Source organism: Xyrauchen texanus, chromosome 1 (genome assembly GCF_025860055.1).
Source record: "Xyrauchen texanus isolate HMW12.3.18 chromosome 1, RBS_HiC_50CHRs, whole genome shotgun sequence".
Classification (NCBI taxonomy): Eukaryota; Metazoa; Chordata; class Actinopteri; order Cypriniformes; family Catostomidae; genus Xyrauchen; species Xyrauchen texanus.
In genome coordinates, this window is record NC_068276.1 from 55,952,631 (window position 1) to 55,973,243 (window position 20,613).

At 40.5% G+C, this 20,613-nt stretch overlaps 2 protein-coding genes across 3 annotated transcripts in view; both read right to left on the reverse strand.

Moving 5' to 3' along the window:
• Positions 1–128: 128 nt before the first annotated feature.
• Positions 129–4,783, reverse strand: lyve1a (lymphatic vessel endothelial hyaluronic receptor 1a). Its single transcript, XM_052131245.1, has 6 exons — positions 4,624–4,783; positions 4,239–4,401; positions 3,591–3,730; positions 1,104–1,331; positions 939–1,017; positions 129–533 (listed from the first exon to the last, which is right to left on the reverse strand). Exons 1-6 carry the CDS (start codon positions 4,706–4,708, stop codon positions 356–358), a joined length of 873 nt encoding a protein of 290 aa, XP_051987205.1. The 5' UTR covers positions 4,709–4,783; the 3' UTR covers positions 129–355.
• Positions 4,784–10,166: 5,383 nt separating this feature from the next.
• LOC127647060 (inositol 1,4,5-triphosphate receptor associated 1-like) overlaps positions 10,167–20,613 on the reverse strand; it is a 50,000-nt gene continuing 39,553 nt past the window's right edge. For both annotated transcript variants that reach the window (XM_052131138.1, XM_052131144.1), the window contains 7 exons: positions 17,698–17,851; positions 17,537–17,586; positions 16,788–16,904; positions 16,525–16,592; positions 13,933–14,052; positions 12,071–12,202; positions 10,167–11,981 (listed from right to left, as the gene is read on the reverse strand). In XM_052131138.1, coding sequence (XP_051987098.1) covers positions 11,741–11,981; positions 12,071–12,202; positions 13,933–14,052; positions 16,525–16,592; positions 16,788–16,904; positions 17,537–17,586; positions 17,698–17,851 — 882 coding nt within the window. In that variant the 3' untranslated portion in view covers positions 10,167–11,740. The remainder of the gene's footprint in view (positions 11,982–12,070; positions 12,203–13,932; positions 14,053–16,524; positions 16,593–16,787; positions 16,905–17,536; positions 17,587–17,697; positions 17,852–20,613) is intronic.

Below are 20,613 nucleotides of genomic sequence, written 5' to 3' on the forward strand. Positions count from 1 at the left end.
AATTATCATTATTAATTTACTTGTTTTATTCCACTTGTTGTCTCAGTATTCAGACAGCAACCAATGGTGTTTTTCTTCAAAGTATAATGTCAGGTTCATTCTCAAGCAAAGGGAACAACACATTTAAATTAAAGGTCCAAAAAACAAACCTAGTTATTTAATTATTTAATGTAATAAAAATAATTTTCAATCATTATCCAGCCTACAAATAAATAAACACATTTGTGCCATTTTGTACTTTGTTACAGAACTACAACTTATGAGACACACAAAGAACATCTTTTTTTCAGTCTTAGCCATCGTATGTGGAATGTCCTGATAAATAACACAGGCGGTGATGTATCAGGAAATAGTTTCAGTCTAAGTCTGAAGAACTTTCACTGATGTTGTTGTGAACGTCCTCCTCCTTCTCCTCCTTGTGGTTTTCCTCCTGTGGTTTCTGGAGGTCTTTCTTATTACAGTGCTCCAAAACCTCCGTCTCAATGTACTCCTTCTGCTGCTCTGCATCATATAGAGTCAAGCGGGGTCTGTTCCTGTAGCACAGAGACCAATCTTCATAAAGGTAGGTACTTAACACATAATACGTCACCAAACATTTACATTTATGCATTTGGCAGTGCACTTATTACAGGGACAATCCCCTCAGAGCAACCTGGAGTTAAGTGCCTTGCTCAAGGACACAATGGTGGTGGCTGTGGGGATCAAACCAGTGACCTTTTGATTACCAGTTTACTAGTTATGTGCTTTAGACCACTACAGCACCACCACTGCACCAAACACATCTGTTTCTATTTCCAGTACAGTTCAAGTACTATTCTGTATATAGAGTGTCTCTCTCAATGTATGAGGTGGTTTCAATCCTGAACAAAACATTAAACAACAATTAGTTAAAAATGAATAAGGCACTTTGTCATCAGAAGAGAAAAAACATCACTTACATTTTGAAATAGTAAAGTGCCAGAAATACAGCAAGCAGGACGGCAAAGGTGACTGTGATCAGTAGTGCCACTGGAACAGCTGTAGGTCAGGAAAGTTCAAATGAACAAGGCATTTCTATGTACATACATTATAAGACAATTAGCATCATTATAGCAAGTCCTTACCGCCTATTGATGCTGGGGTACCACTCATGGGCAAATGTATCCTTTCTTCATCCATCTGGTTTAGGGAGGGACTGCGGGAGAGTTCAGGAGGAACAGAGGAAGGGAAAGATTGGCGAGGAGACGATTGAGAAGATGGTTTTGAAAATGGGGTTTTCCTGAGATGAACTCCAGCTTGAGATGTGGGAGAAACGGGTGAATGTGTTGCCTCGAAATTTTGGGCCTCGAAATCTGCAAACAGAACCGGTTTAGGATTGTTACATAACAGATGTGGCAATCGCACCAAATCCCAGGGGTTCTGTCGTTTGCCTTGTTCAGGTATTTTCCAATTCATCCAACTCACTTCCTTCCTTTTTACCACATCTGTGGCACTCATAGGAAACAAATCTGTGTTGATGTCATATCCACAATTTCCCATTTCTTTGGCACACTAACACTTTGTTCTGATTTGATGCCAAATGACACATAAACTTGGAAAGGAGTGCACAGAAAAAACTAAAATCTGAAAGTAACCAAAAGCATGTATTCTTATAATCTTTTAAACAGTTATGAATGATGACATGAGAATAACTTTGTAGATGTTCACATTAGGTCATAAAATAGTATGATTTTAATCTGTAACCAAACTATCTGAATTTTATAATATTTCAGGGTTGTAAAGTAAAAGTAAAAATACCTTTATGGAAATTGACTTAAGTAAAAGTTAAAGTAACACAATAGACAAAAGTATTAAAAGTAACTGATATTAAAAGTACCTAAGTATTAAAAGTACAAGCAGTGCTGGGTAGATTACTTCAGAATTATAATCAAGTACTGATTACAAATTATATGACTTAAATTATAATTTGTAATGTAATCTCGTGGATTACTGTTTTTTGTAATCTAATCTGATTCCTTTGGATTACTTTTGGATTATCTCTCACCTATATTTCATTCATTTAATGTCATATGCATTTGAGTAGGATAATCTTGTACCATTTTCACAAAATGTTGCTAAAATATATTAAAGAAAACTAAAAACTAATAATTAATTAATCAAAAAATGAGAACCAATATAATGTTTTTGCGTTTTACTGAAATAAATTACAAAATCCATAAAGGGTCATGAAATACAAACACACATATTAACTGATGAGAATTATTCATCAACACACATATTTAGAAGCAGAAAAACATGCATTTCTTATGGGAGAGTTTCTAGGATTATGGACAGGTTATCCAGGGCTTGTGTAACAAACGTGGTCTTTCTCCAGCAATTTTGGCATTACAAATGAATGCCATCCATGTGAGATAACAGATCAGACCAGTTATATTTGTAAATCTTAAAAGCACATTCATGCACATTTTTGAAGCCGAGTACAAAAGCAATTTGTGAAAGTAAAACTATCTTTACCATGTTGATGCAATCGGTTCTGCATTTATGTGTGGTTTAGACTGTGAATACGAAAAGACATGGATTTGGGCATTTTGATGTGTTTGATGGTCAAAACCTTTCCAAATACATAGTGAGCATTGTTGGGTAAGTTTCTCTAAAAAGTAATTAATTACTATACTAATTACTCTGTCTGAAAAGTAATTGCATTACTTATTACTAATTACTTTCTAAAAATCTTCTCAATCTCGACCAGATAAACAATACATGGATTGACGTGAAACTCTTCTTTTAATTCTTTCAAATAAATCACATAAAATCAAATAAATTATTCATGAACTGGCCAAAGAATTTAAGGGGGCAGCGTTAAATTAGAAATCATACATTTTATCATTAGACTTTACATTTCTATTTTAAATTCACTATTGTTTTGTATAGAATTGTTCTAGTATCTATACAGTATTTAACACAATTACATCAGAAGTTACTGTAATACAATACCAATTAAAAAAATGAACAGTAATCCCTTACTTTACTTTTTTCAATACAGTAATTCATTACTTAGTAATGCATTACACCCAACACTGATAGTGACACAATGGTTCTATGACACACAGGATAATTCAAATAACAATTAAAATGCATTCAGGAGTTGATTAGATATGCATGTAAAGTTAAGGAAACATGCAAGCACACCTTCAAATGCTTCAGTAGATCTGACGCAGAAGTGGATAGGATATTAACTTTTGGAGGCAGAGTTTACATTTACGTAATCCATACAAAGGTAACTGTAATCTGATTAAGAGTATTTTAAATTGTTATTTACTCTAATTGCAAGTGGGCTTACTTGATTTTTGTCATTTTAATACATACTCCAGATTACATGTAATCAGTTACTACCCAGCACTGAGTACAAGTAAATGGCAAGTTTTGCAAATGCTGTTGCTAGACATATTTCTGAGCACATCTGATCAATATTAATTCACACATATGGTTGATGGTTACATGGTACCTTGGTTACATGTAAATGTACTAGAAATATAAAAAAAAACTGTAAAGCAATGAAGATATTTTATTTGTACTTAAGTATTTGTAAAATGTATAAAGTAATACTTTACCTGTTTCATTAAAGCAAAAGACCTCAAATTTCTTACTGAGATCAGCACGCCACACGATAACCCCAACTGCACCATTGCCACAGCTTTGTTTAACCTGAACTCTTGGAATAACAGCAATTTGCTCATCTATCCAGCCAAACCTGAGATTAAAAATGTTAAAAATTTAAATATAATTTTGTAGTATTTACTGTTTAAATTGTATATACAATTAAGCATTATAAACAACACAAATGGGTGAATGAGTGAATTTCTAGAAAGTAAAGTCTCGGGACAAACATTTGTTTACACTCGCAATATATTTTTCAATAAATTATTATTTGTCTGCTAACAATGTCCTACAGTATGGACATGCATCACAGGAGATTTATGTCATTTTTTTTGTTAAATGTTTTTCAGAAAGTCATTGAAATTCCAACCACATTGTCATTTACTCCTTTGTCTTGCTAAGACTAATTTCAAAGATTACGTTTTATGTATGCTAATACAAATTTGTATGCATAAATTGGCAAAATTACAGCTTGATAGGAAATTAAGCCCGATAAAAATACTGTACACTGCTCAGTTGAAATCTGTTGTAATAAAATTCAACCCCTGGGACATGAAATTGCCCCAAGTTGAAGAAATGCCCAAATATATGAGTTTCTTTACCTGCATGTTTCCAGTCCATGCTTCTGTGCCTCCACTACCTGTGCTTTGTTTGCAATAGTCACACCTAGATGCTCGCAAATATCTCTGGCTGCTGATGCATTCAAGGCATATTCATTTCCGAGGGTTGCTTCAAATACACCAGAGATGGCTTGCTTAGGGTGCACTGTTCATGAGAGAAAGACAAATTAATGGAATACAATAGTTCATAGCCTTTTATTACAAAATATTAAATTTCACAGTCAAACTTTGTAAAAGCAGCAAGCATTGAGTTGTTATTTTTAAAAACCAGGGAAAGTTGGGAAAATCAAGATATTTAGACAGTTTCGTAAAGATATTATTTACCGTAATGAAACAACACATACACAACACACATAAAAAAACGTACCTTTGATCAACTGGATATCCATAGATAGACTACACGTGAACAAAATATTCAAAAGCAGCAGCAGCAGCATCCAGACTCTTGCCATGTTGGGGAAGTCTGCTCTCTCTGATCTTCTGAGGAAAGTGTGATCAGTGATCTGAGTGATCTGTGTGCCAAGTGGAGAGGTTATAGGGAGGCTACACTCCCTAGGGGTGCGGCCAGTGCGTGGAGGGGTGATTATTGCATAAATGACCCGTACAAAGTGTCATGACCGGGGAAGGGGAAACAGGAGGTGCGCTGGCATCTCTGATGAGGGACAGTGCTCTGCAGGAGTTTGGTTCAGGCCAAAGCAAAAGTGTTTTCATCATGAAAGCACACCGTGATGACTGAAGACCTGCTGACGCACTGTGAGTGTGTGCCACACAGTGCAATTTTTCCATGTTTTGATGTCTTACCGAGAACAGGAGAAATTGACAGGAAATCCATAACCCAGAGGAAAATAATTTGGTTCAGTTGTTGCTCTCTAATAGCTCAAGAAACTATGGTGTTATCGGTTATGCTTCATTAAAGTATCAGTTTTGTCTTAGATGATTCTTCAGAAATGTATTTGGAGGAATAAATATAGATGCAAATGAGTCAATTGTTGACATACACTCAAAGTTCAGACCTTATAATATGGATAGCATTGTCTGAATCATTTGGTCTTAAAGGAACTTGGAAAAGGTTTGTTCATATAGAAATCTCTGACTTTGGTATCTTGAGCTCAGTTTGGTTTGTGACAACTTTAAAATTTCAAATCAATTAAATGTATTTGTATATTGCTTATATTGTTTCAAAATCACTTTATAAAGAAAACTGCCTTACAAATCCACCAGTGAGCAATCCAAAGGCCACAGTGACAAGGAAAATCTCCTTAAATGTTTAAGTAGATAAGGAAGGAATGAGAAGCTACTTTGAAACTGTAGCTTCTAATGCTACAAGCTACTTATAAGTTAAAGAATAATTACAGTAGTTAGAGATAAATTACAGTCAAGATGCTCTTTAAGTTACATTTCAAGCTACTAACATAAAATAGGTAATTACACTGAAGCTATTAAAAGAAGAAAATAAATGTAGTTCCCCTTCTGTCGCTCTCTCCACGTTGTGTCAGAGAAGCGACACTAGGGGTCTCTCTTGAGCGCAGATATTCACCTCTGGACTATGAAAAAAGGCCAATGAGAGTTGGCAACCAGTATTTGCATGTCCCGCCCCGGACATACGGGTATTTAAGCGGCGCAAATACGGGAGTTCATTCAGAAAATTTCTTCGGAGCCGATGGTTCGTGTCTGCAACTGCTGCGTGGACACACCGAGTTCCTGTTATCCCTCTGCTGCATGCTGTTGGATTCTACGGCGACAACAGCGGCTTTCTCCTGTTTGCACGGCTGTGCATTCCTGCCCCTGGGCGCATCGACAGTGCAGATTTAAAAACTCTCACGAGTTTTTTCCCTAAAAGAGTGATTTTATTTAAAAGAGTAATTTTCTCTAAAAGAGCAAAACACAGCGGTGTTGAACGTCCTTTTAAGGACGCGTTTTTATAAAGATGCCCTTCCGTCCCTGTGTTGTTCCTGGATGCGGTAGAGTGCTCTCCGCTTCCGACGGCCACAGGCGCTGTCTCGTGTGTCTGGGTAGCGATCACACCGAGGCTGCGTTTGTGGATGGTTCATGTTCTCACTGCGAGAACATGACCATGACAACGTTGCGGTCGCGGCTTGCTTACAACCGTGAGCAAGCCACTCCAGCCGCCCCCCGTGTCGCTCCTTCTTCCCACGGGATTGAGGACGATGCGGCTGGCGATGGAGGCGCTTTGGGGATGGCAGCGGGTGCAGCTCCGCCGGGTACGCCCCCTCGGACCACCCGCGCCCCGACACGCTCCTTGATTCCCGTCCGTGCTCGAGGTAGCGATGTCTCGCCTCACAGCCAGTCGGCCGACCCTCTTGCGATGGAAGCAGATGAGCTCGCCGCGGCATCGGAGGGCGGGTTATCTGATGCTGAGGACTCCCCTGGGCTGCCGCTTTCGGGCCTGCACACCCAGGCTGAGGCTGACGCACAGATGACGGACATGCTTTCCCGGGCAGCCGACAGCGTGGGCTTGGATTGGAACCCTCCATCCTCCCCACAACCATCATGGCTCGACGACTGGTTCCTGGGCGCCGCTCACAGCCTCCCCGGTAGTGCATGACGAGCTGACGTAATGCATGACGAGCTGACGTCTTCGTGGAGAGCACCCCTCTCCACTCGTCACATCGCCACAGGCTCGTCCGCCCACCCCACCTGGCGAGGTCGCCCCGTACTCCCTTCCCGGACCTGTAGAGCAACCTCCTCGCTGACAGCGAAGGCCTACAGCGCCACCGGACGCGCCGTTTCCGCCCTGCATGCCATGGCTCTCCTGCAGGTCCACCAAGCCAAGGCACTACGCGACATGCACGGGGGTGGCCCTGATCCCGACACGCTGCAGGAACTGCGCTCAGCGACCGACCTCGCCCTGAGAGCGACGAAGGTCACAGCGCAAGCGCTCGGGCAGGCGATGGCCACGCTAGTGGTCCAGGAACGTCAACTGTGGCTGAACATGGTCGAGATGCGTGAAGCTGACAAGACTCGCTTCCTCAACGCCCCTGTCTCCCAGTTCGGCCTCTTCGGCGACACCGTCGAGGACTTTGCCCAGCAGTCCTCCATGGTGAAGAAGCAGACGGAGGCCATCTCTCACATCATGCCTCGCCGCAAGCCTGCCGCCACGGCCCATGCCCTGTCTGCTCGCCGAGGGCGTCCTCCTGCGGCCAGAAGGCAAGCCCCTGCTCCGCCTCAACCTGGGCCCAGCTCTCAGCCCCACCGTCGAGCAAACCGCGGGAAGCGCATGCCCCCTGTCTCACGGACCCCCTCGAGGACCCGGAAGGCTCCCAGGCGCTCCTGAGACAACGCACCCAGAGCCCAAGACATTAGCTCCGGAGGTGGTAAGACCGCTCCGTCCCCCGGTGGAGGGCTGGGAGGAGAATCCTTTGTTTTTTTCATTTGCCGCACCCCCCTAACACGGGCTGCGGTACCCAAATTCTCAATAAAAGAGCTATTTCCTTTGTCTCTGGGGCACATGGCCCGCAAATGCCGTTCTCACGGCACTCTGCTTTCAGGCCTCAACAGTCCCGGCTCCATGGACGCGGTGTCCCCGCCTTCAGCACCACGACTGTTCCCTGGCTGGCCGGTTCAGACGAGTCCAGAGGACGCCAATACCAGACCTCCTCCTCAGTCATGAACCCGCCCCCCGCTGGGTGCGCGGAGCAAGGTAAGTGCTTTGAGTTTATTCTCAGAACCAGAGCCTCGTTGCCTCCCGACGCCACGTTACCTGTTCCGCACCGCTGCGAAGCCCCGCCGGGTACGTCCAAAAAACCCGTCCCCTTGGTGCCCCTAGCACGGAGTTTAGAGGCGTGGGTTTCACTGCCCAACCCGTCACACTGGCTGCACCGGACCATTCGACTCGGTTACACAATTCAGTTTGCCAGGTCTCCGCCCCCCTTCGTGGGTGTATATTTTTCCGCAGTACACGGCCAACATGCCCTCTCCCTGCACGAAGAAATCGCCTCCCTCTTATTAAAGGACGCGATAGAGCCTGTCCCTCCAACCGAAATGAAGAAGGGTTTCTACAGCCCTTACTTCGTTGTACCCAAGAAAGGCGGCGGCTTACGACCAATCTTGGACCTGCGAGTTCTCAATCGGACCTTGTCCAAACTCCCATTCAAAATGCTCACCCAGAAACAAATTCTATCTGGCGTCCGGCACTTGGTTCGCAGATTGGTTCGCAGCGGTAGACCTGAAGGACGCGCACTTCCACGTCTCAATTCGCCCTCGACACCGCCCCTTCCTAAGGTTCGCGTTCGACGGCCAGGCGTATCAGTACAAAGTCCTCCCCTTCGGCCTGTCTCTGTCCCCTCGCGTCTTCACGAAAGTCGCAGAGGCAGCTCTTGCCCCGCTCCGAGAAGCCGGCATACGCATACTCAATTACCTCGACGACTGGCTCATACTGGCCCACTCCCGAGAGTTACTATACGCACACAGAGACCAGGTGCTCAGCCTGGGGTTTGCGGGTTTCAGGTCAACTGGGAAAAGAGCAAGCTCTCCCCGGTCCAGAGCATCTCTTTTCTCGGTCTGGAGTTAGACTCAGTCCCAATGACAGTACGTCTCTCCAACGAGCGTGCTCAGTCAGTGCTGAAATGCCTCGCTTCCTTCAAGCCAGGCGCCATGGTCCCGCTAAAACGTTTCCAACAGCTCCTGGGGCATATGGCATCCTCCGCGGCGGCCGTGCCGCTGGGGTTGATGCATATGAGACCACTTCAGCACTGGCTCCGGGTTCGAGTCCCGAGACGAGCATGGCGCCGCGGCACGCACAACATAAAAGTTACCTCTGCCTGCCTCCAAACCTTCAAACCCTGGACAGACCTCTGCTTCCTAAGGGCAGGAGTACCCTTGCAGCTGGTGTCCTGACGCATTCTGGTCACAACCGATGCCTCCAAATTGGGTTGGGGCGCCGTATGCAACGGGCGCGCAGCCGCAGGCCACCAACCAACCAACCCATCAACCCACCAACCAACCAACCAACCCATCAACCAACCAACCAACCAACCAACCAACCAACCAACCCATCAACCAACCAACCCATCAACCAACCAACCCATCAACCAACCAACCAACCAACCAACCAACCAACCAACCAACCAACCAACCAACCAACCCATCAACCAACCAACCAATCAACCAACCAACCAACCAACCCATCAACCAACCAACCAACCAACCAATCCATCAACCAACCCATCAACCAACCAACCAACCATCAACCAACCAACCAACCCATCATCCCATCAACCAACCAATCTACCTACCTACCTTCATACCTACATACCAACCAACCAACCTTCCATCCATCCATTCATCCATCATCCAATCACATTTGTGTATATCTAATAATCTGTGTGATGTTTTGATAGTATATTTTAAGTATAAAAAATCTGGATAAACTTTAATTATTCTTGCCACACTTTAGTTTTTGAACATCATTCTTTAAACCACACTGTGAAAAGATTTCTACAGTACATAATGTTTTCAATAACTCTTTATATATGTGGTATTCATCTTTCTGAAAGTAGAAGGGGAGTTTGTGGGAAAACAGGATTGAGAACAACATAACACTGTCTACACGATCACTACCAAGTAGCTCTGAATTAATTCTCCAGGGTTTATAAAGACTGTTTAGATCCCAGTGACTTAGGGCTATTTGTTGGGCTTTGGTCTCACAAATGGACAATTTCCTCCTGTTTCCCTGAGCTTGCTTATTAACAGGGTGATGTTCATCTAACTTCCTGTGACAGAATGCAGACACAGCTCAATCCTACTTGTGGCAACATATCTCTCCTACACATACTCATACTGTGCAACATCATCATCTCTCTGACAGGACTCACATTCATTGGATAACTCACATGAAACAAATGACATTTCTGGGTCATATTCCGAGTCAAAAAAGAACCATTGTGTCGGACTTTTTATTAAAGTAATGAGAGTTTTCGGCATTACAGTAATGAGAATTTGATGGAAAATGTGATAAAATGTCATGAAAATAATGTCACAATGTAAAGAAAATCTTAAAGGAATATTCCAGGTTCAATTTGTGGAACAATGTTGATTACCACTGTTATGGGACAGTCTACAACAATCAGCATTTCTGTTAGTCCTCTGTTTCACTTTTCCCTCAGATGGCCACCAGTGTCCCAGACTCTGGGCAGGTGGAGGGGAAGCAAGGAACTGATAGAAGCTTATGGAACAATGGTTGTGTTCTTTAGTCCCAAGGCTGTATTTGAATGATTAATGTTCTTGTTCTTCTGTCTATTTCCCACAAAATACAAAGACCCAACTGCTATTTCTGTTTTTGTTGTTATCTCTATGTATGTGGGTTGTTTGTGTGTAGGGAGTCTAATGAAATGTTCTGTGGCAAAATGAAACTGTTATCTCAATTAGATTTGCTTCTCATCTCCAGGTGTCTCATGGGTAAAAAGCCAGTGTTCAAAATCATTAAATTGTCTCTTGCATAGACCAGGCTGTGCTGTATGCATTTCCATAAATCTCAATAAAAGCTTGCATGAATCTTCGCTTTGACTAGCCTTCAACAACCACAAAAATGTCCCTCCTTTTCTTAATGAAGAAGAAGGTAACGGTGAGGCAACAGTGAGGCAGTGAAGCAAGTCCTAATTCCTTTTTGTGGTAATCAAACTTTTGCCACAAATTCTTATCCTGAACCCAGTATAAAAACTTATATTGAACCCACAATATTCCTTTAATGATCTTAAAAATAGGCTTTAGATTTAAATTGATCTTGGGGTGAAATATGAAATGACATTACTTTGTAAGATTATCTAATTTACTGTGAAAATTGTGAACAGTACATACCACATGTACTCTGGAAATAACCACATTTGATTTTGAACACCTTTATTCAAAGGTGAAGTGGCAGAACAATAACCAAAGCCCACATGTGCAAATAAGACTTCAGTCATACTGGTTAAAAGTGCTCTTTAAACTTGTGACAAATTCTGTACTATTAAAGTCAGTGCTCTAAAGCACACCCAAACACACCACAGTTAACTAACAACTGCAAAATATTGCACTTCAAGATCTACCTTGGAATGTAAATTCAAATAAACAACACAGACAATTGCAGAAACTTTAAAACATCCTTTACCAAACCATTTTAAATATTGTACCTAATATTTCAAATATATATTTCACAAAACCTGAGAAGTTTAATAAGAAGGTCTGAGTGGTATAATCTATCAAATGTGACATTAGTCTCCTAAATGCTTTTATCCAATAACAAAATCCCAACTCTTCCTAAAATAGTATAACTTGTTATCAATTTAGTTTACAATGCAAATCGTCTAAGTACACTTGGTCCCCAAACATTGACAAATAATTCTGCTATTTGCTAAATACAGAGTGAAAGACTCACAAAAACAACATTGTGATTGATGAAAGGAAATGGACACCATCACAGCCAAACCAAGGTGTTTGTTCAGTTACCTTGATTCGTCTCTCCGTGACAATGGGATTGAATCATGTCATTCGGGGGCTGGGGTCTTGGATCCTACATTCAGTTCAAAAAATGTATTCTTGCCTGCAACGGCAGACTTCTCTGCAGATGTGTCGCCACTGTCACTATAGCGGTTACTAAAGAAGTTTATGGCATTGACAAACACGAATGAAACAAAGAATAATGTGAGCACGATCCAAAGCATCCGGTTTCGTCTGAAGAACTTTGGGAGTATCCGATCAAGGATTTCCAGTGCCTCCTCATACCTGCTACAATAATGGACAAAAGAGACATAACTAAGGATTTCAGATGATTGTAAATTGCATTGAGAGACAAGCACGTTCATAATCAGGGTTACCTATTAGCCTTCCTTTCTTTTTTTGCATTTCCTCTTTTTTCCTCCTCAAACTCCTTTTGCTTCTCTTCTGCTTTCTCTTCCTCCTCCTTAAGTTCCTGAAGTTCTTTACTCCTTTTAAGTCCTTCTTGGTACCTACAGTGAAGTACATTTATTTAAATAATACAGTCATTAAAAACATATTCTTTCATTCTGTAACTTATCTTAATCGCAGAAAAAGAAACGTTCACTATTGTCAGTTTTACACAACCTTCCCATACTCATATTATTAATAAAAACAATTATGTAACCAAAGGAAGTTAAATTAAGTGAGTTGATTCAACTAAAATAAGTATTTGTCAGCTTTACTTAATCCATGTGCATTGGGGACAACATTAATACATTTTGCTTGGTTAACTGAAACAGCGCAGAAGAGTTCTAGATCCCAGCATGCTTTGCATGGGACTCGACAGGGAGAGTAAATGTTAAAATGAAGTGTTATGTGATTTTATGTGTCTTTGTGCAAGATGAATATACAGCGGGGGACTTGTTATTGTTTTATGTTTTGTTATGCTGAGATTTACAAGAATTTCTATTATGTTGTAGTTGTGTGGGTTACCATCATGGTAAAGAGTGGAACTTGCGCCTAGGTTGAGGACCAATATATTTACAGTATGCTACATATTGCTTTATTTATTGAGCAATTGACCATGTTGCACTCAATAGTGCTTCCACATGTTTAGCATATCACTAAACAGGTTTCATTTGAGTTATTTTGACGTTACATTTCGTTAGGTTTACTTGATTCAGCTATGTTCCCACTACTTGACGTATTTAAGTTGAAATTACATGGTAAATTTAATTTAAGAAAACTCATTTGAAACTTGTGGAACCACTGTACATGTTTGAATCAAGTTCAGACAGAGTTATTTTTTTAATTGTATATACGTTGTATACACATTTCCGCAATTCTGAGTGATTACAGTGACGGTCTGAACAGAGCGCAACAGTGCCCCGCCCACTTATTCAGCATTTGGGTTCCGGAAGTTTTTTTGCCGATTCATTGTTTGCATAGGCTTTTCAGAAAATCACCCATAAAAGAGTTACAAGCCATGAACCAAACCAACCAGCTCCGACGTGAATCAAAACGTCACAAAATTTGTTTTAAGGCTAAAAAGTATTTGAAAATTGTACAAAAAAAAAGTACATGGCTGTGTAATAGTGTCTTTCACAATCAAAATGAAGCATTTCGAATGATGTAATTGAATAAAAAAGTTAGGAATTTATAAAAATATTGATTTTAAGTTGTTAATTATAAAAATAGAAACAATACATTTTACGTTTATTGCTAAATATTCTGATATGTACAATTACATAAGTAGTTTAAGCATAAAGGGAGACCGACTCGATTACGTCACTTACAATGCGTTTGGAGTGCGTGGTCACTCCGAGGCAATTTCAAGGGCTTTGTTGGATGTGAACCGTTCTCTGCTGTACCATGTTTAATGTAGTTGTTTTCCATTATAGCAATTCTGCTATAAAAGATGCTATTTAAACAATGAAGTTGAAATAACACAGACAGATGGCTTCAACACAAGCAAATACCATTGATGAACAACCACGGAGCTCAATGTAGGTCTGTCTTGAAAGGTTTATAAGTTATGGTCTATGGAAGCTATGGTCCAATTTGTCTCTGGAAAAGTTGAATGGGATTTTTCTTCCGGAACCAGATGTTGCACTCTATAGACTTCGCCCAAAATTCTAAATTCCGTCATCATTTACTCAACCTCCAGTTATTCATATCTCTTTAAACATCTGCTTGTTGTTTTGTGTGTGTGGTTAAAAAAAACAAATAAAATCACGTTCATTAGTGCCAAGGGAGTTACCCTCTGTTAAACGCTTCTTCTTCAATCTTGGCTCGGATCTCTTCACTGATCTTCTCTGGACTGCAGAGAACTTTGGTTGGCGTGGATTCACTTTCCTGCTCCGTCAGAGGGTTTCCACTGCTTTGTTTCAGATAGGAAAAAGGAGTCAGTGCTGGAGCAATAAAACAAATGCCATTACGCAGATCTTTGAGAACTACAGAGCCTGCTCTCTCCATTAATAACAATGGAACTCTGCCCTAATGGAAACAGTTAAAGGGACAGTTCACCCAAAAATCAGGTCAGTAAAGGATGACAGCTTTTTCATTTTTGGGTGACCTATCCCTTTAAATGCCAGTGAACAAGGAAAATGGCACAGAAAGCATGGCATCAAAGGTGTGAAATGAAATGTTTAAACAACAAAGCCAAAGTGACAATACCTATAATGGGAGGTCTTTAAACATCCGTTGGCTTTAGAATATCATGTATAGTACATTGTCTGGCTTGAGTTCAAAACTGCTATTTGGAAATAAGAGTTTGGCGTGACAAATTATGCCTGTATTATTACTGCAGTAAGCTCAGACATCGATGCCTGGTTTTTGTCAAGCGATCCTGGCCAAATGTTTAGATCTAATCGCAAAATGGCATGTAAAATTATCTACAAATGTGATTTTTGTGGGACGCCTGTGTGCTATTTTAAGCACATAGAAAAAAGGAGATGCTTGCTTAAGTTCTAGTCTTCCAAATGGCCCATACATCCTGTTGTTGGTGAATAATTCTTTTTAAACAAGTTTTCTGTCGACTAAGTAATCGACAAATGATCTGTTTGATAAGGAACTCAATCAGACCCTTTGTTTTGGGGAACTGTGATAAACTAGGTTAACAAAGAATATATTTCCATCTTAACTTGATAAATGTGCTCACATATGGGGGTTTTCTTCAACAACGGACACTTTTATGACCCAGAGGTACATTTTGTATAAAAAAACTCAGATTTCTTTAACTTTCATTTGGTTACCATATACTGTATGAAGGTCACATTAAAACTATATTTAAACAAGGAGCGAAATAATCGTAAAATTTTATCAAACATTACACACTAGTTTAAATAGCATCTGCCACACAGTGCAGCTATTTGCACCCCAATAGTCTGGTGAAACCACTGAAATCTATGACAAACTAGACAAGAGGCGTTGCTGCAGTGGCATGGGGTGTAAAGATGGTGTGAATGTGTACTGTTGTCCTAGCGTCCCTGGTTAGATTCCACCATTTGTCCCACTTTTTATACATCCAATTTTCTGTTTCCATTCTTAACATTTACTTTAATACTACTTAAAATAATAATAGATAAAAATGTATATAAATGTTGATTTCATCGCAGTGATTTGGTCATGGTGAATGCTGGGGAGTGCAGAGAAGGGTTTGATGCTTGTTACAGCGACTCGCTTTTGTGTATATTGCATCACTCTATTACTATAGTAATATTGTAGGAACCATGTTTTTGGCAGAAAATAGTTTTAATGCAACTGACACTAAAGGCTGTAGCCTTTAGCATCTTCGTTAGTGCGCATGCCTCCCATGCCAAAGACCCCGGTTTGAATTCTGCTCGGAGCGGGTCGTGCAGGACTGGTTACAGTGGTGCTGTGACACGGATGGGAGTGAGGTTTAGGGGCGTGAGTGTAATGGTAGCCAGCTGGTAGGTAGCTGTGCAGTGTGTAAACCTCACTCCCCTGGCTTCAAGAGATATACTAGCGACTGACGCTAGGGGCTGTAGCCATTAACCTCCGATGCTGGAGACTCCGGTTCGAATCCCGCTCGGAGCTGGTCGAGCAGGACCAGTTACAATAGTAACCATGGTTAATTTTGTGGTTACTGTAAATTTACAACAAAATACCATGGTGAAACGATGGTAAATGTAGTAAAACCAAGGTTATATTTTCTAAAGCAAGGTTAGGTTAGTGGTAGGTTGTGTCTGTGAGACTCTAATCAAACACAATAAAACACGCTGCAGTGATGCCCATATACTGTATGTTAGTATTTAGAGGTGTAAATAGCATATACCATTATTTGCATCAGTGTGAAAATAGCATTTCCCTAAAATTTGTGATATTTTATATCAGCTATATAACATTTTATATCAAAAACATATTTTTTTTTTATTTCTATCACCGTCATTACTACCACAGAATTCGATTTAACACAATACATAAGTTAAGATGTGGTGGAAATAACACTGTAGCAGGAATTTTTATTATTATTATTATTATTATTTTTATTTTTTTTAAAGACAAATCTCCTATTGAATATGTACGTACAAACACTGTTGGATATTGTTATTATAGAAAAAAAATACAATGAACACTTTTAAATGAAAGTGTTAAAAATGTTTTAACAAGATTTTTACAGTGTCAAAAGTGCCTTAAGTTGAAGAAACACCCATCCACTGTTGGACATTGTTAGTAGACAAGTAAAATATACTAGTGACTGAGAAAAGTGTTTTAAGAGAGTTTATTTTACAACATTACACAGGACCAAATGTGTCCATTGTTGAAGAAACACCCATAAAGAGTATAGGAGTCATGCTGTGTCACATAGTGAAAGACAGTGTAGACTTACGGTTTCTCAAGCACGTCTTGTTGAGAGGGGTCTGTGGTACTGCCATTCTTAATAGTGCCTGCCTCGCACTAAAAACACAATGGAAATCAAAACCACAACAGCCTTTTATTAAAATAACTGAAAATATCTCATTTTGATGAATGGCTTGGGTCTTGGAATGTCACCTTGACAAAATGCCATATGTAGGAAATGTAAAGATAATGCACCATTAATAACATATGGCTGCTGACAGGCTACACATTAGCTGACAAGGCAGTACTCACCACCACAGGAAGTGCACCGGCCATGTTAGGGCCAGCGGTGGCTGGAGTTTGCCCGGGGATGTTCAATAGATTAAACTTAGGAACAACAGCCACACTGACTCTTCGTCTGGGCAAGGCCTTAGACAGACAAAAACACATTCTGTGAAACGAAATACTCCATCATATGAACACTCTTCTATCTGTAGATACGTACATACACATGAAAGGTTACTTTTAAAATGTGATGTATTTCTGAGTGAAACAGGATATTCAACAAGAAAAAACAAGTACGACAGGACTTGAATTTATTTAGAGAGAATTTGCTGCAATGTTAAAAGTTGTCTCGACATGTGGTTGAAAGTAAGTTATTATATTTTGATGAAAGTTTAGGAAGGTAAGCATTCTTTCTTTATATTCATAACTTTACACAGAAAAAGTGTTAAAACACATGTATTGTGGCTATACCTTTGAAACAGTGAGTATTTTAACATTTATGGATTGGCCCCATTCACGTCCATTGTAACTTACTCACTGTAACCCTGATTTTTATTAAATTCGTTTTTGTGGTAACAAATGCTTTCGATTGAGCTCATTAAGAACCCTTATTCGCCACATAAGGTTTTTGAACTGGCTTTATAAGAGATCGAAATGTTTTTTATTCAGAAGCCTTGAGTTCTTTTAGCCACTAGTCCTCTACAGAACCATGGAGCTTGAAAAAGGCTAAAGGTTTCCTTTTTGGAAAAGTTTGGGCTTCTCCTAAGGTTACCTACCTTTCCCATTTGCAGAGACATGGATCTTGATGCACGTGGCACGCCATCATCTGTAAATAAAGAGCAATCAGTCACTCAGATTAGGTCTTGTGGAAACAGAGCTGCGGTTCTGAAGCCTTGGGTGATGACTTCAGCACTGTATTGTGTGTGCTTGTATTTACCCCCAGTGTCGACTGAGCCCCCATAGCAGCGGCTGGAGTTTTGGTTGGCAAGCTTCTTGAACTCCATCAGCTCAGCATGGTCCTTCTCATACGTCCTCTTCAGATTCTCAACATACTGCATCATCACCTCAGTGGCCTTGCTCATCCTCTTCTCCTGCCATAAATAAGTATAAATAAGTATACAATAAGTATACATTTTTCTGTTTATCTCAAGTGTCTTTTGGTCCCACTAATAGTAATATTCAGCATATCCTGGATTTTTCACGCACTGTGATAAAAAAAGATTTTTACATGTACTTATCGCGCCAGCTTCCTGGTGAAATGAACACTAAAGGCGCTAAAACAACAATTACTTTTATTCACTTTCACACAAATCATGAGTAAAACATGATTATCAGCTCAGAAACACCCACTTACCCTGTTCTTCACACAATGCTTCCTTAAAACTTTTAGGGTGAATTGTAGGGGTGAAACATTTTAAAGCGATCATGAAATGCCTTTTTATATTATTTTATATGTTCCTTGAGGTTCACTTATAATATTAGTAAAGTTCTTTGCACAAAAAACAATCAAATATATGTTGAACATGATCATTTTACACCCTTATTTTATCACTCTTGTCAGAAACTCTCAGTTTAGGTGCTGCTTCTCCTTTAAGACTTGACAGTGAACACTCAATGGAAGTGCAGCATAGTTCTAGCGGGAAGACTAGCAGCTGTACATCATCACATCATTAGCTGGGTAATTCCAAGCCAAGCGCATGTAAGCCATTGTTTGATAAGTCTGCCCACAATCTATCACATTGCTGTTTCAGTGTGCTAACACAGGCAACCTCCACCACCCCACCACCACCAGTTGAGCCCCGTCCCACACGGGGGTAGGCTCCTCGCCCCTGCCTCCTATCTCCGGCAGGACATGACGGTTCCGGGTACAACTCCCTCGGACCGCCGGACGGGGCCTACGCCAAAGAGAGAGACATTACTTTCTGTTTTACATTTATCAAATAAATGTAATTTAAACTTCACTCAAGCCTGCGTGTCTTCCCGATAGAACTGTTTTGATTGGCTCTCTGCTCTTGACTGACCTGCTCTCTTCTAGCCATATCACTGTTCACTGCTACTGGGTGGGGCTACGGAAGTGATTAGGTAAAGTAGGCGTTGTTGTGTTGTTGTGGAAAAGGTCAGATGCAAATGTCTACCACAGTGTGACATCACAATATGGAGGAAGTAGAGAATTCTTTTGGCAGTTTGGAGTAGAGTCGTTTTGGCAGCTTGGTTTCAACAAATGCTCTTTTTGCAGTAAAGAGGAAGTTATGAGTTCTGAAACGTACAGTATGTTTTAATACTACAATGACCTCTTACATGTTAAAAGATCAAGCACAATTTGTTTCCTCCTGTCACTGTTTGCATCATGGTCGGGTCCAAGGCAGATCTTCTTTGTGCCCCCTGAAACTTCTGACACATGCCCACACCAAAGATCGTATCTTAGTACTAGCCCTGGCTTGCATTACATAGCCAACTACATTTACAAGCTTGTTCAAGCATTATAAAAGTGCACTGTAGCTTAATTGAGAGAGCATTGCACTTGTGATGCAAAGGACAAGAGTATGAGTCTTGAAGAGCATGCAAGTCCAGTGAGCCGAAACTGTACACCTGGACAAAAATGTTCTTGGTTGTTGGCAGATAGGATGTTCCATGCATCCTGGAGAATTTGCCACAGTTCTTCTATCCATTTAGGCTGTCTCAATTGCTTCTGTCTCTTCATGTAATCTCAGACTGATACGATGTTCAGTGGGGGGCTTAGTGAGGGCCATGTCATCTGTAGCAGGGCTCCCTGTTCTTGCCTTCTCTTATATTCTATTTGCAAAAGTAATGTTTGGGAGTTTAACATTTATATTTCCAATTTACACTCTAAAGCTGAAGAACCATCTTAAGACAAATGCTTTTGTGAAATATCTTATGTAAGACTTTTGCAGAGAAATTTATATATATTACTTCATTATTTTAAGTTCATTGCTATAAATTAATAAGAAGTCCAGCTTTTATTTTTTCTGCAAATTTGAGACAAGTTTGTTAAATGTGGAATCTGTGTTCTTGTCTTAGAACTGTATTTAATTGGTCAATTTCTGTGTTGAGATGTGTGATGAGTAAAACAACAAAACTGAACAGTGCTGTATTGGAAATGAAGAAGAGAGTGCAAAAGTGAAGTAAAAAACAGTTGTGGAAAAATATCTCTCTCTGGTGTTCTTTTGTTCCTGAGTGTAAACCACACACGTTTAATGAACCCTACATTTACACAAGTAACAAAATATGTCGTTCCTGCTTCAGGAATTAGATTTTTCACGTCACATTTGCCTTTTATGACACTATCTGTTAGGTTTAGGTTTCAGGTTTAGGGTTGGGACATCAATTTAGTTTATTTAAAACTCAATAGAGCATTAACCTTAGAAACCTCATCTGCTTGGGAGAAAATCTAACTTGCTTTTAGCGCCTTTTTAATCTCGGAACTGCTGTGATACGTGTGAGAAATTACGTAATATTATTTAGCATAAACGTCGCCATCGTCAAGTAATTTTCATGAGATCAGGCTGCCTAAAGTTGTCACCCTAACAATTACCAGACCTCCCTAGACCTACCTCCATGGTAAAAAGACAGTCAAACTGGTTTGGGACAACACTAGGGTGATTGAACTGCTCCTTTAAGAAGGCCATCCTCAAAGCAAAGTATTTGTATGTGTTATTATCCAGCTATAGGATGTAAGGGCAAGGCTTAGTAAGTTGAGATAAGGATACTTGCCGTAAACTCCTGAGGCATGCAGGGCTAAAATTAATAGTGTCGCCACTGGTAACAGACAAACCGCTGAGTTATTCTTCTTTGGCTTGGTTTACATTGGCTTACATGTTAACCAAAGGGCAAG